Source organism: Saccopteryx leptura, chromosome 2 (genome assembly GCF_036850995.1).
Source record: "Saccopteryx leptura isolate mSacLep1 chromosome 2, mSacLep1_pri_phased_curated, whole genome shotgun sequence".
Taxonomy (NCBI): domain Eukaryota; kingdom Metazoa; phylum Chordata; class Mammalia; order Chiroptera; family Emballonuridae; genus Saccopteryx; species Saccopteryx leptura.
Window position 1 is genome coordinate 216,581,896 of NC_089504.1, and position 14,304 is coordinate 216,596,199.

At 56.0% G+C, this 14,304-nt stretch overlaps 1 protein-coding gene across 2 annotated transcripts; it reads right to left on the reverse strand.

The window, feature by feature from the left end:
- Positions 1–9,288: 9,288 nt before the first annotated feature.
- On the reverse strand, positions 9,289–12,881 carry CRYAA (crystallin alpha A). Of its 2 annotated transcripts, XM_066370076.1 has the most exons (4): positions 12,614–12,881; positions 12,261–12,329; positions 11,249–11,371; positions 9,289–10,089 (listed from the first exon to the last, which is right to left on the reverse strand). In XM_066370076.1, the coding sequence occupies exons 1-4, from the start codon at positions 12,800–12,802 to the stop codon at positions 9,880–9,882; spliced, it is 591 nt and encodes a 196-aa protein (XP_066226173.1). In that variant the 5' UTR covers positions 12,803–12,881; the 3' UTR covers positions 9,289–9,879. The 2 variants fall into 2 exon arrangements, with proteins under 2 accessions (XP_066226173.1, XP_066226174.1); XM_066370077.1 differs by lacking the exon at positions 12,261–12,329 and having other exon boundaries at positions 12,614–12,880.
- Between the last annotated feature and the right edge of the window lie 1,423 nt (positions 12,882–14,304).

Consider the following 14,304-nt stretch of genomic DNA (forward strand, 5'->3'; position numbering starts at 1 on the left):
CTACTCAGTACCAGGCTCTGTCCAAGACCCTGAAGGGGACAGCAGTGAGTGGGACAGAGCCACCTGCTGCCCTCATGGGACTTATGTCCTACTGGGAGGGGCCTGACAGGCAGCAGCACCTGGACACAAGATCCTCAGAGCAAGGGGGTACTAAGAAGGCCCCTAGGAAGGGTGCTGCCTCAGGAATGACCCTCCTGCAAGGTGGCTCGAGCCAGGCAATAGGGAACTATACACAAGAGCACTTTAGCCAAAGGGACCCGCACATGCATATGTCCTGGGACAGGGACCCGACAGGGGCAGGGTGGCTGGGCACAGTGCGAACAATCAGAGCTGAGGACAGGGAGGAGATGAGGACCTTGTAAGCCTGAGGGCTGGCTTACTTTCTCCTTGGACTCAGAAGGGGCCATAGGAAGAAGCTGGGCCCACTCATGTTTAGCAGGACGTGATGGTTCCAAATACTTTCACAGCATTTGCCGTGTTCCAGGAGCTCTCAGGCCCTCAGATCTGTTCCCAGATCTAAGCACCTCTCTTGGGTTCGAGTTCTGACAGTGAGGCTATGGAGGAGGAGTTTGGAGAGCAAGTGTCACCTCACAGAATAATGTGGGTACCCACATGTCAACAGGGATTGCCAGGGACCCTTCTTAGCTGGTGAGGAACCACTCTAGCTGCTGGATGAAGACTGGGCAGGGAGGGCCAGGGTGAAGGAGTCTCCACAGGATCAGCATCAGAGTCCCATCTGACAGATGTGAAAACTGAGGCAAGAAGACCAAAGCTCCAAGCCAGGACTTCACACAGACCCTCTGGCCCCAAAGGCAGGGACCCTCACTCTCTTGCTCCTACCTGTGTCTTTACTCAGGTGCCCCAGCCCCCGCCTTCCCTCCCTCCCACAGGGGCCAACAGCACAGACTGACCCAGCTACTAACAGCCCGTTGTTCCCTGGGTGGCAGAGTGCACAGATGAGGGGCCCTGCTTCCCGGCCTCCATCCTCCACCAAATACCCGAAGCTCAGCTGTGGAGCCCGTTCCTGGAAAGGCTGGGGGAGGAGGGGAAGTCAGAGTGGGTGGGGCTGCTCAGGCAGGAAGTGTGGGGGCTGCTATGTGGCTGCTGTCCTCCTAGGTCCCAAGGGCCACAAGAAACTGCTCCTCCTGTCCACTTCCCTCTTGGGATTCCCAGGGGAGGCGGTGGGCAGAGGAGTTGCTGGGTGAAGCTGCCGCCTTTTCTGAGCTGGGGATTTCCTTCCTGGCAGATCTGGGGGTGGGGGTGGAGGTGGGGGTCGGGGAGCTGGGGCAAGTCCCTCCCTGCATTCAGTCCTCAACTGCCACCCCCACTGGGAGAGGCCAAGGGGATTTCTCTCCAAGCCCAGGACTGAGGTCATTCAGCCCTCCCAAGTGCAGAGGCCTAACAAACTAGGCCGCTCAGAAGGAGCCCAAGAGGCAGCTAAGTCCCCACAATGCCTTCCTCTGCAGCCAGATGTGCCCTAGAAGATTCCTTGTCCTCTCCAAATGGTAACTGGTGTCTGTAGGTAGGGCCAGTAGAGGAAGGCCCTTCTGGCTCAGGCGTGGAGGACAGGGGATGGAGGTATTTGAGGAACTGAGACAGAAGCCTGGCCAGCCCGGGACCCCCAGTCTCCAGCTCCCTCTCTCCCACCAGAGGGTCATCAAGGTGGGGGTGTGCCTGCAGACAGGGTGCATGTGAGCCCCCAGGGCTGTCCTGGGATGCCTGGGCACCCCCTGCAGGAGACACCCTGTTATTCTCATCCCCGGATCATGATCTGAGAAGACAGGCAACTGGGCGCTGGAGCGGCAAAGGGCTGATGAAAGTGCTACTTCATAAAGGCCAGCCCAGTCTGGCAGACTTAACTCAGAGGCTGGAGGCCCTCCTAGATGCTGAAGTATCATCCACTCCAGGTTGTGTCCCTGGGAGCCAGATAGAAAGGTGGTCACAGTCCCTAACTGCTGGGTCAGAATCTGCACTTTAGGGAAGTCTGAGGTCCACAGGCACATTCAGGGTTGAGACGGTGGCTCTGGGATAAAGCAACTCACACTCAGAAGCACATGCCCACGCCGTGAGGGTGGGGAAGGGAACCGAGGCAACAGAAGCCGCCAAGCCACACGGCACCTTGTTCACCCAAGCTCAGGCTACACAGCCATCGCTCACAGGCTCACTGACCCAGACACAGGATAACCTCGGACTCTGCCCACTCCCCTTCTCTGGTCAGTCCACTGTGACTCCCACCGAGAAACTCTTGGGCCCTTGACCCAGCTAGATGTGCCTCTGCCTCCTCCTCAGGCAGACATTCTGTGGGGACTCCCTGCCCCTGCCTTGCTGTGGAACTGCCACGCTCTCTGCCTGGCCTAGAACCTTCCATCTGCACACACAGCCCCCTTAGGCAGAGCCCACGGACACAAGCCCCGGGCGCTACCCCTGGAGCCCAGGTGGACTCCACAGCAGAGTTTTGCCCACCCTGGCCCAGGCATGCCAAGCCTAGGATTCCAGCTTGGACCAAGCTTCTGGAGGTCCCCCTGGCTGTCACCCTCAAGTTTCCAGGCCCTCCCTGCTCAACCTCCAGGCCTCCCACGGTCCTGGGAGGGCTGCTATGGTGGGTGACAATAAGCTTCAAGGTTAAAACTGGGCAGCCAAGCCTCAGGGCCCAGGGTGCAGTGGGAGGATCCCACAGTGGGGAGGGTCCTGGCACCAAGTCCCCCCAAGATGACACCCACAGGGCTGAGGGTCTGTGAACAGAGGCTGAGGGTGGGGCATTTCAGGAAGCTGGCAGGTGTGCCTTAGCCCAGAGCCAGTGGGTATGCAGAGCCCTCTTAGCCTGCCCTGACCCCCTTGGCTTCTAGTCATCCTTCAGCCTCCCAGGTTCCCTGGTACTCAAAGCCTGGCCAAAGCTTCCTTTGTGCAGGGGCCTGGGGGCCAGGTACTCTGAGGAAGGTTTGAGATCTAGGGCTGTCCTCCTGGCAAGGCAGAGGCCTGACCCCGTGACAGCACATCCTGTTCCCTGAGCGGCGCCCACAGTGTCTCCCAGTTCCGGACAAGAGCATTTGGGATGGCTCAGGTGGTCATGCCAAATCGGGTCAGTGGCTGCCCCATGAGTCTGTTAATAGGTAAATCATTGACAGACTCCAGACGTGGGGTCATCCGTAGGTGGACAAACGTGAATTGCCATAGAAACATCTAGAACAAAAACACAGGCCTCCAAGAGTTAGAATACAACCAGGAGAACCCCCCCTACCACTTACTCAAGTGGATGTGTTCAAACCCAACTTAAGCAGAGGCACCATCGCCGTGATGAAGCACAGGGGGCAGCTGGTCTTGCAGGAGTCATCAAATGCCTCCCAAGCTGCTCACTTCTATTTATCACAAACTCAAGGACTCACAGAATTTTCTCGCAAAGGGACCTTAAGAACCTTTCCCTAAACCTCACAGGTGGTGATTTCAACCCCAGTTTACCTGGCCAGTGACCCCCACTCCAGCCCTCCTCCTTCTGTCTCTACACTTCTGGGCCTCAGTTTCTTCATTTTTAAAATGGGCTGGGGTCTGTCCTGCCAACCTCTGAGGCTTCCTTCAAGGAACAAGCACAATGGCATATGTGAAGGTGTCCCCGCAGGTGAGGATTGTGCATGCAGCTCAGGGGGGTCAGTCCTAGTCGTGGGTGGGAGAGTGACCTCCCCAAAAGACATATCTAAGTTCCAAACCCGAGAACCTGCCAATGTGACCTTATTTGGTAAAATGGTCTTCACAGATGTAATTAAGGTAAGAGTGGAGATGAGATCATCCTGAACTATCAAAGGGGCCCTGAATCCGATAACTGGTGTCCGTATAGTAAGAAAAGAGACACATGCCCAAAAAGAAGGAGGCCATTTGAACATGGCCATGTAGGCTGAGACAGGAGTGATGCTGCCACAAGCCAAGGATGCTGGAAGCAGGAGCTGGAAGAGGCAGGAAGGGTCCTCCCATAGAACCCTCAGCAGGAACATAGCCCTGCCCACACCTTGATTTCAGACTTCTGACCTCCAAATAAATTTCTGTTGTTTGAAGCTGCCAAGTGTATGCTCACGTGTTCCAGCTGCCCAGGGCACAAATGCAGCCTGCAGGGCAAGGGCTGCCCATCCCAGGAACGTGTTACTGCGGCCTCGGGAACTGGCAGTCAGAGAGAGAGGGCTGGACTCAAGAGGAGACAGCTGGAAATCACAGCCCAGCCACTCCCCTCAGCGGCCAAGTGTCCTCAGACTGGTCATTTAACTTGAATTTTCATATAAAAGAAAATGACAGAAGAGCAGGAGTCTCCCATAGATCCCTAAGAGTGAGCCCAGGCGTTGGCACTCAGCACAGACCTGCACAGTGCACCCCAAACATCTGCCGTTATCAGCATCAGAAGAAATCAGCCTCCAAAAACTGCACTCTCTTCCAGCACCACCAGAAAGCCATTGCCAGGCCTGCACGGGGCCTCCACACTCCTGCAGACCTGCCTGCGGGTGGTACTGGGGGAGTTCCACATCCCAGTGGGGTCTTCCGGATCTGATTGGTCTCCCAGCCTGTGCAATCTACAGACCACCCTTAAATGCCTACAGGGCTCTGTCTGAAGAGGAACTAGCTTTGGAAACCTGTGCTTTTGAGCCACCTTTTTTTTAAATCGATTTCTGGCTCCTGGTGGGGTAAAGGCAAAGTGCTCACTGGCTCCTGACAGCTCCTCAGAATGGTGAGCCATCCCTGCTTCTCACTGCCCCTCCTTCCTGGGGACCTTGGGGTGCCCTTGAGTACTCAGCCCCACCCTCTCTCTTGCCAGCCCCAGCATCAGAAGGTAATCAGCTTCTCCGAGCAATACAAAGAATGTTAGTTCTCTCTCAAAGCACCTGGTATGAAAGCTCTGCTCAGCAGCACACGAGAAAGGCTTCTCCTCAAGGCAAAGAAAGAGATAGGAAACCTCCAGGTGTGACTATGTCAGTACAAAGTAGACACAGAGGGAAGCCAGTGCAATGAGAGGCAGGAAGTAGAGCCTACAGCTTGCCTGTGACCGTTGTAGGCATGTGTGTGCGTGCAAACACATGTATATGTGTTATGCATGTATATGTGTGTGGTGAGTTTGTGTGTGGGTGTTGTGTACATGTTTGCATGTGTGTGAGTGTGTGCGCTGTGTCCATATGTTGCTGTGCATGTGCACATGTACATGTGTGTATTGTGTTGGCATATCTGTGTGCTTGTGTTTGTGTATGTGAGTTGCACTCCATGTGTTTGTGTTTGTGTGTGTGTGTGTGTGTGTTTGCAGATTTCCCATTCTGCTGTTTTCACAGCAACAGCCTGCCCACGTGTGTGGGGCTTGCCGCCACTGCCCCTACAGACTTAATCCCAGATCTTGGAGGAAGTCCTACAACAGCAGAGCCTTCCAGCCTGGCCCTGGAGGCTGGAGAGCTGGTCCGGACCTGTGCCACATAGGCTCGCAGCCTTCGGCCAAGCCACCTCCTCTCAGTCCCCAGCCTGAGTGGGGTTCCCCTTTTCACACTCCCCTCCTGTGCTGAAGGCTGAGGTGGGGGTTGGGTGGCAGGCCTGCCCTGCAGAGCAGGCTGCCTTGCCCTGAGGATGTCTTGTCCTGGCCTGTCCCTCAGCTCCTGGGCTGCTTGTTGCCTTTCCCTTTCAGACTGCAATCTGACACGTGTGCACAAGCCTCTGGGTCTCTGCCTGCTCCCAGGTGGCCACATGCTGCATCTGGCTGGCAGGATCTTTGACCCTGTGACCCTACCACCTGTGTCAGGCTGAGAGGCTGCCTGTCAGGGCTGATTCCCCGCCCTTCCCCGCCCCACACAGGCCTCTGTGGGCATGACAGGACAGGAAGCTGCTCTGAGCTGTCCTAGCAGAGGCTGGGGGAGCCAGGAGACTGGTGGCAGGAGAGCTAATATAGTACGTCATTCTGCACAGGGAGACCCGGGGGACGCTAGCACAATGCTGATCTGCCAGACAGTGACTTCTCCTTTTACAAATAGTTTTACAAACAAGCAAATGAAACAAAAACTGCTATTGTAAAGAAATACCACTGACTCCTGTGCAGCTTTATGTGTCTTCCCTGATCCAGTCTCCTATACCAGAGACCACTCCCTGGGGTAGGTCTCCCAGAGCTCTGTAGGGCCAGCCAAGCTGCAGCAGACAGGGGCTCTGCAGAAGTGCTTTGCCACTGCTTTCCACTATCTGGTAGGGTGAAGGTGACCTTAGAGACAAGCTCAAGCCTGCTGCCTGAGAGGTCTCCGTGGCCAAGGAAAGACCTCTTCTGTCACCTAGTGGTAAATGTTGGGATTTCAGGCAGTCATCTGTGGCCTGGCCGTTCCTGGGCAGCATCCAATCCACCACCCTTGTGAACTGGTGAGGACCAGAACCTGATCCTCAGAAGGGTTGATAAACCTGCCCGAGGTCATACAGCAAGTTAACCACCAAAGCAGGACTAACCTGGCTTCCTCAGTGCCTCCTGACTTACAGCTTAGGGGGTGACACTCTAATACCACCCATGGAAAAGTTAAGAGTCCTTCCTTTGAGGTCAGGCAGATGGAGTGGATCCTGGCCCAGCCATAACCAGTGGGGAACATCAGGCATGTGACTCAGCTCCAAAATCTGGATCTCCCCCTCAACAGTGGAGCCCCTTACAAGCTGAATGGGGGATGCCAGGCTCCAGTGTGGTTGACACGGCACCTGGCACACAATAGGTGCTCAGTGAATGCTTTTTCTGCTACTGCTACTGCTGCTCAAAGTAAAAATAAGGATCCAGGAGCTCAAAGTGAAAATAAGGATACAGCAGCTTCAGGGAGACCTCTCCCCCTCACTAGCCCATCCATAAAGGTGGCCACTGTTATCACACCATCTCCCAAGTTTTCCTGGTCATAGGCATTGCCTGGAAAGTGATTGATAGCACAGACTCCTGGCCTCCAGCCAGTGAGTCTGGGAGGGAACCCAGGAATCTGTATTTGCAATGAACTCTGGGTGGGTCCCCGGGATACTGTCCACTTTCATCTTTATGTTTTTTGTTTTAGGAACATCCAAGTATCCTAGAGTGGGCAGGGCCTGGCTCTGGTGGCCCAGGACTGTCTGAAGAGTGCCCCCAAGGGCACAAGACATAGACAAGGTGAGGGTGAGGGGGGCCGGCCAGCAGAGACGCGGCAGCACACTGGGGGTCCTGGAACCGCACAGGTGATGTGCTCCAGGTCTCACACCAGGTAGACACATGTGAGCTTCAAGGAGGAATGGAAGAAGGAGCAGACAGTCCTCTGGGATCAGAAGTTCTTCCCGCAACAGCCCATGGGACTGATTTTGGGCGGGAGCATTATGGTCTGCAACTTCTGATGGTGTCAGAATTGTCTCCACACCCCAGAGCTGGAAAAACTAATGTGTGGATCCAAGGAAGTCCGGGAGCCTTCCATGACGGGGGGTGTTCTCTCAGCCCCCCTGCCGGGGCTGAGCCATGGTGCTCCCTGCAAATACCCAAGGAGCATAACCCAGGATTCCATTGAGCCTACAGCGACTGTCACCAAAGTCTGTGTCTTCAGACCTGTAGTAGTTGGCTCAGGCAGTCATAACAAATACATAGATGAGTGGCATAAACAATAGAAGTTTATGGCCTCACAGTCTGGAGGCTGGAAATCCAAGACCAAGGTGTCTGCAAGCTGGTATTTCCTGAGGCTTCTCTCCTTGACTTGCAGACAGCTCTCCACTCCCAATCTCTTTTTATAAGGACACCAATCATATTGGATTAAGCCCCACCCAAGTAACCTTTATTTAACTTAATCACCTTTATAAAGACTCCCATCTCCAAATACAATCATGTTCTGAAGTGCTTAGTCCTTCAATTTGGGGAGACACAGCTCAACACATAACAAGGCCTCCTAAGCAAGAACTGCAGTGACCACCAGACCATTGGCATCTAATGATAGCCCAGTTATGGCTGCAGCCAGACCCAGTAGGACCCCAGCTCCCCCAACTTTTGGTGCAATGATACACTAGGCTGTGCAAAAGTGGAGGCATCTTCTAAGGAGAGCCAGTCTGCACCACACCTGGAAGGAGCAGGCAACTCAGAGACTGATGTTCTAAAATATCCAGCTCCAGCCCGGACCCAGCGCTAGCCCTGGGGTTAGCAAGGCCGTTTTTGTCACCTCCACAAAGTACACCCACATTCTTTATGGATGTGGGTTAACTGGCAGGAGTTGGAGGGTTTCCTGTTGGAAGGAGGGAGTGGATAAGGATGGGAGGAAGACTGAGGAGACTCCCACAGGAATGAAGACCCTTCTTTAGATGGGAACCAAACTCAGAGTGATAAAGAGACACACATTGCTTTCCACTTAAAATGACAGCACACTTTCACTGCGTATTGAACAAGGATCACTTTTAGAAATATTTTTCTCATGTGTTCTGCATTCTGGGTGTCTCATTTCTCCCAGGGGGAGAATGAATACCACCTCAAGTGCTGACTGCTGGGCTCCATCAGAATCCACAGTGCCCCTGCCTCCAATCCCCAAGAAAGGGCCCTTTGCACAGCCTGACCGCACTGGCAGTGCCCATCTGGCCACATGTCTGCTTACTTTCTGCTCCTGGAGGCCACATCTGGCCATGTACCTCACCTTCTCTGTGGTCACTGTGCAGCTGTTAGGGCCCCTGGCTTAGCCGCCCCCACCCCCAGGACTCTTCTGCTCCCCATCTCAGGGAGTCCTGCGGGTAGGGAGAAGGTCTCCTGCTGCTGCTTTGGGGGGGAGGTGCTCAGCTCTGGACTCCACAAGCCCCTGAGGACCCCTGTGCCTACTTATAGAGAGGGAGGCAGCGTGAGGGGGTGTCTCCCACATAGGGAGTCAGGGCATGGTGTCAGATAGAGGTGGACATGTTCTGACCACACTGGAATGCCATTTCTCATTCCTTAGGAACCAATGTGGCAGGATCCTTAAAGCACAGACCCAAGGAAGACTGGAGAGAAGGAACTCCCCCCCTCCAGAGGGAAGGAGGCCACAGTCAGAAGGGTGAGGCCCCCCTGGCACCGGTTCTCACGAGGGCTGGAGAGAGGATCCTGATATTCCTCCTACCTTCCCGGTCCCTTCCCTCCTCCCTCCATCCCCCCATCCCTCCAAGTTCTCCCTCCTGTGAAGCCGGGTTGAGGGACTGGGAAGGAGGAAGTGACCAGGTCACTTAGAGATGGGAACAGGAACAGGCAGGCCCTGTGTCCTTCCTCCCTCACACCCACACTATGAGTCACATCACCCCTTCTCCACTACTCCCCAAACTTTCTCGATGGAAATAGCAGGCCCACCAGACGGCTAGTTGCTTGCGTCACCTGCTCTTTATTGACTGTCATGAGCTGCATTGTCATGGGTGGCGAGACGCCCCAAGAGTGTACTACAGAGAGATAAGAGGAGGGAGGGTGGTCTGAGAGAAGCAGGCAGCTGAGGGCCCGGGTACATGGGGCCTCCAACGGACGGACCTTGGGGGCCCGGGACACGTAGGCAGGCACACAGCTCGGCCCTGACACAGGTGCCCGCTACACAGAGCAGATGCACCTGGCCAAGAGTCACTCAGAGATGGCTCAGTAGGGCTGTTCTTCTGACCTCTCAGTCAGCCAAGACGGGCCTGCATCCCCCAGAAGGATGGGGCTATTGTCTAAAGAAGCTGGGATGGCTGTCACTCCCACCAACTGGCCGGTGTTGGAATCAGTGTCACCCTGAGGTCACAGCACCTCAAGCCAAGGCCCCAAGCTCTCCAGGCTACTCTCGCAAACCCTCATTCCCTCAGAGAAGAGGAAAAGGAAACCAAAGAGAGGAAAGAAAAGGAAGACGAACAGCCCACTTTCTAGGGTCCCCCTGCTGGGTGGGTCTCAGGGGCAGCAGCGGGTGGCAGCCGAGGCTGAGGCTGAGCTTAGGACGAGGGTGCAGAGCTGGGCTTCTCCTCCCGTGACACAGGGATGGCCCGCTCGCTATGGCCGGCATCCACGCCAGATGGGACCTTGGGGCCGGAGAATGTCAGCATGCCGTCAGCAGACAGGGAGCAGGAGAGAGCCGACTGGTCCACGTTGGAAGGCAGGCGGTAGCGGCGGTGGAACTCGCGGGAGATGTAGCCGTGGTCGTCCTGGGTAGGGTCGGGGAAGGCAACATCAGAGAAGCACCACTGTGGTGGCCGCTGACCCCATGTGGAGAAGGGTCTCCTGGACAACATGGGGTCAAACCCCCAGACGCTCGTCCAGAGTGGGCGGTTAGGGAGAGGGCTGGGCCCCTGCTCAGGTCTCCCCGCCAGCCTCTCTGCACAGCAGTCCTGGCCCGCCTGGGGCCCCTCGCTGCCATGCTGTTGGCTCTTGAATCTAATTTTACTCTGAAATCTCATGAATGGTTTTGTTCTTGGCCCTGGATCGGGGTTTCCCTTTACCTATGACCCCACAGACCACTAGGGCTCAGGGTCCCTGCAATCCACATCCATCTAAGGGGGTCAGAAAGCTTCGCCTGAGCACAAGCATGCTCACTCCTGGACGGTGCTAGTACAGACTCGGCCCTGGGCCCGATGCCCTCCTCCAGATAGAAAGGCTGAGAAGCCATAGGGGGAGGAGCATCCTGGGCTGAGTGGGCGCAATAGCTACGCACCCCTCCCCTGCCAGGAGAAGCTGACTCTGCTAACATTGGGCCCACAGGCCCCTCGGCCCATGCACTCTACATGGGGATGTTGCACTCCTATGACTACCCATGGGCTCTTCCCAGCTTGGCCAAAGACCCTGCCTCTGCCAGCTCCAGTGCTCAGGCCCCTGATACCACCCCCCACCTCCACCCCACCTTGTCCCAACTGTAGGACCAGGCCAGCCGGGCCTCTCTGTGCCTGGCCGTGCCACCTGCCCACTCGTGATAATGGGGCACTGGTCATGAAGGGCTGCTGAGAGCAAACGTGTCAACACAAAGGGTCTTGAGCATTGATAAATGCCAACTGTGCTGTCCTCAGCTCCCCCTCCAAAGCTGGGTTCACGGGGAAACCTACGTGGGCCTGGAGTTGGGTGTTCAGCATTTGAGGGGCTCCTTCCTAATCCCACTCCATCATGCAGGCAGTTTGGATGGAGCCAGGAATAGCCCCAGCCATTTGCCAAGCTGCTGGGGCCTGCAGAGGGCTCAAGAGCAACCACCCCATCCCCAGGAGGCAATTGTCCATAGGTGGATGTGGCATCCCCCACCTGGAAAATCATCCGGATCTGGGAGCCCAGAGGCTTCCCTCTCACCAAGCCCAAGGGTCCAGGAAGGTGCCGACCCACCTGCCTCTCGTTGTGCTTGCCGTGGATCTCCACAAAGTCCTCCTGCACCTTCACAGTGAGGTCTTCCGGGGAGAAGTGCTTCACGTCCAGGAAGATGACAAACTTGTCCCGATCAGATCGGACCTGAAACCCAAATGCACGTATGGGTCTCCCTGGAGACTGAACCTCGGGAGGAAGCTTGCTGCAGTCCCTGCGAGGCCATCCAGAGAGACCAGTGTGGAGTGACCATCCCTAGTTTTCAGGACAGAAACTGCAGGTCACAGCTCTAACCTCTCCTTACATACCCCCAGGAGAGTAGAGTGCCCAGGATGCCCGCCGAGGGGCTGTGTGGACACTCAGCTGATAACCAGAACCTGGGGGTTCAAGGAGGTGTGGTCTGTTGATGTCTGGTTGGTCATGGGCTGACTGGCTGGTTATGGCTGGGCAGCTGTTGTAGGTTGGTTGGCTGGTTTGCTGGTTGGTTAAGGCCGGTTGGCTGGCTGGCTGGGTGGACCTAGCACTTGGACTAAAGCCACTGCCCTGGCTTCCCCTCATCTCTCCATCAACAGCCCGGAGCGCTGTCTTTTCCCATCGACTGGATGTACTTGACAGCCCACAAGGTTGCCGCCAACTGCATTACACACAAAGCCCCTCCTCACTTCACTCACTCAGAACCTTTGTTTAGTCTCTTTTAGTCTCTGGAGTGCATTGGCACTGTGTCAGCTCTGGGCAGGCTTGTGTTTAGACAGTGGGTGAGACCTAGCACCTCCAGGACTCTGGACCTGGGGTCAGTGTTGGCTCAGGGAGGGAAGACAAGTGGCTCTCGTTGCCTTCCCTTTGGGCCTGGCTGTGGGGACCTGGGCAGAGACTGTGGGATGAGCCCGCTCTCCGCATCTCTGCTGGCCACAGAGGACTTCAGGCAGGAGGCCCTCCTCTCAGGACCTTGGGCAGCACACCCCCCACCCAGGCTTCCTGCTGGAAGGGGAGTGGGAGAGCCGCTGAACACACAGCTGGCGTCTGCCATTGAACTTGCCTTGGTGGGGTTGTTCTTGGGGCTTCCAGCATGTGGTTGGTGCATTACAAACCACATATGGGTCATGAGCTGATGGAGGAAAAGACAGCAGTCGGACTCAGGCGGGCTCCTTGTCCTGACCCCTCCCCAGAGGCATGGGAGGCTCTGCTGTGAGGGCGCCCACCCAGTATCTGCGTGTCGAGAAGAATCGGGGCGAGGGGGAGATGGCCCCATGGCCTTCGCCATCCACTCCAAGGAACAAGACGCGAGCTTGGGAGCACGGGTGCCCTCCCCCCGGCTTCAGGGCCGGCCCTCAGAAATCCCAGCTGGTCCTCCAGCCCCACCCAGCCCTTCCCCCGACCAGCTGGCCTTACCTCGGAGATGCCGGAGTCCAGCACGGTGCGGAAGAGGGACTGACGGTAGTAAGGGCTGATGGTGGAGGACAGGAAAGGCAGCAGGTCGTACTCAAAGAGGCCCTCGCCAAAAAACTGGTCGAATAGCCGGCTGGGGTAGAAGGGGCCCAGCGCGCGTTTGAACCAGGGGTGCTGGATGGTGATGTCCATGTTGGGCGTCGGCACTGCAGGGACCCAGGGCTGGCGGGGACTCAGGCAGGGGCCTCTGGGCAGTGCAGTGGGGAGCCTGAGTGCAAACCCTCCCTATATACGCCTGGGACAAAATGCAGGCATTAGGGGGATTGGTCTGGAAAGCGTGAGCTCATGAGGGAAGCTGTCCAGTCAGCAGAAAGGTGACCCTGGCTGCAAGCCCACCACTCCCAGCCCTGGGCACTGACCAACATGAAGCGCTGGACTCCAGGAGGCCGTGTCCCCAAAGGGTGTCCTCTGTGCAGTCCTGTGTCACCACTCATCAGGGGCAGTGAAGACTCATCTCCCGCCACCAAGTAGAGGCCGGTCGTCTGCCCACATGGTCCTCTGTGATCCTATGGCCACCCTGGCTGTAGGCACTCACACCCTCGTGTCACAGACGGGGAAACCAAGGCACAGAGATGAGACAAGTGGTCCCCAATCCCCACACCTACTAGGTTTTCTACTGGACACATCGTTTTTCAAAATAAGATGACCTCTATTCCCTCCTGCTAACAAAAATTATGTGCATTTGTAAAAATCTCAGGAAAGACATAAAAGGCCAAGTGATAAAAAAAACACCTGTCACATTCCAGCTCTGGGTTGGGGGTGGGGGATCCCTAGTGAGGGGTCTGTGTGCATCCAGACAGGCGGGCAAGCTCACATATGAGCATGGAACCCACCCCCTGGGCTCCCCTCCATGTGCTCACCCTGGTGTCTACTACCCTGCTCACGTGTCCTCTCCTGGGCAAGATGTCCCTCAGACCAGGCGCCCCTGAGAGGCCTGCGATGCACCCACGCCATCACTGCCCTCGGCAAATTCTGGCTCCTTTCTGGCTTCTCTCTCTGCGGTCCTGTCCACTTATTGTTCAGGACACATTCCCAGAGGGAGCCTGCCATCCACCGGTTTTTAGACTTTTGATGTTTCCCAGGTTTTAGATTTTTGATGTTTTTCAGTAGCTTGGCCTCTGGGGAGTATTATACGAACTGGACACCTACCTGCAGTGAAGGAGAAGGCCGTTCCTACACCTCTTCCAAGCTAGCTTTGTGATGGGCCATTCAGATAGTGCGACGTTTCTCATTCATCCTCGGGCCACTCCTGGACTTAGCCGGGCCACACAGAACAAATTAAATACCAGGAATTCAAGTAGGGTTGTGTCTGAGATATCCGAGATGGAACTGGCATTCACAGTGGGGATTTCAGAGTGTCCCTGACACATCTCCTTTCTAGCTAGCCGTGCCCAATAGCAAACCCTTCTTCCCGCATTTCTGAGCCCCGGCCAGGTGATAAAGGGTCCTAGATAAACCTGGAAATGCCACCTTTTGCCCTGCAAATCTGCAATTTCAGAGTCATTGCCGCAGGTACCAGGCAACAAGGGCCAAATTAGGGTGCAGATAATCACTGCTGCAGGGTGAGGCCACCTCCACTGTCCCAGGCCTGTGCTTGGCCATACTGGTAGTAACCTTGGTTCCTTGCCGATCTA

Excerpts from the sequence above, each read along its gene's own strand:
- CRYAA (XM_066370076.1), bottom strand. The coding sequence starts at position 12,802 with ATGGACATCACCATCCAGCACCCCTGGTTCAAACGCGCGCTGGGCCCC. Across the intron at positions 11,372-12,260 it reads CCAAGAACAACCCCACCAAG|GTCCGATCTGATCGGGACAA; the intron begins GCAAGTTCAATG and ends TTTGGGTTTCAG. Across the intron at positions 10,090-11,248 it reads GCAAGCACAACGAGAGGCAG|GACGACCACGGCTACATCTC; the intron begins GTGGGTCGGCAC and ends GACCCTACCCAG.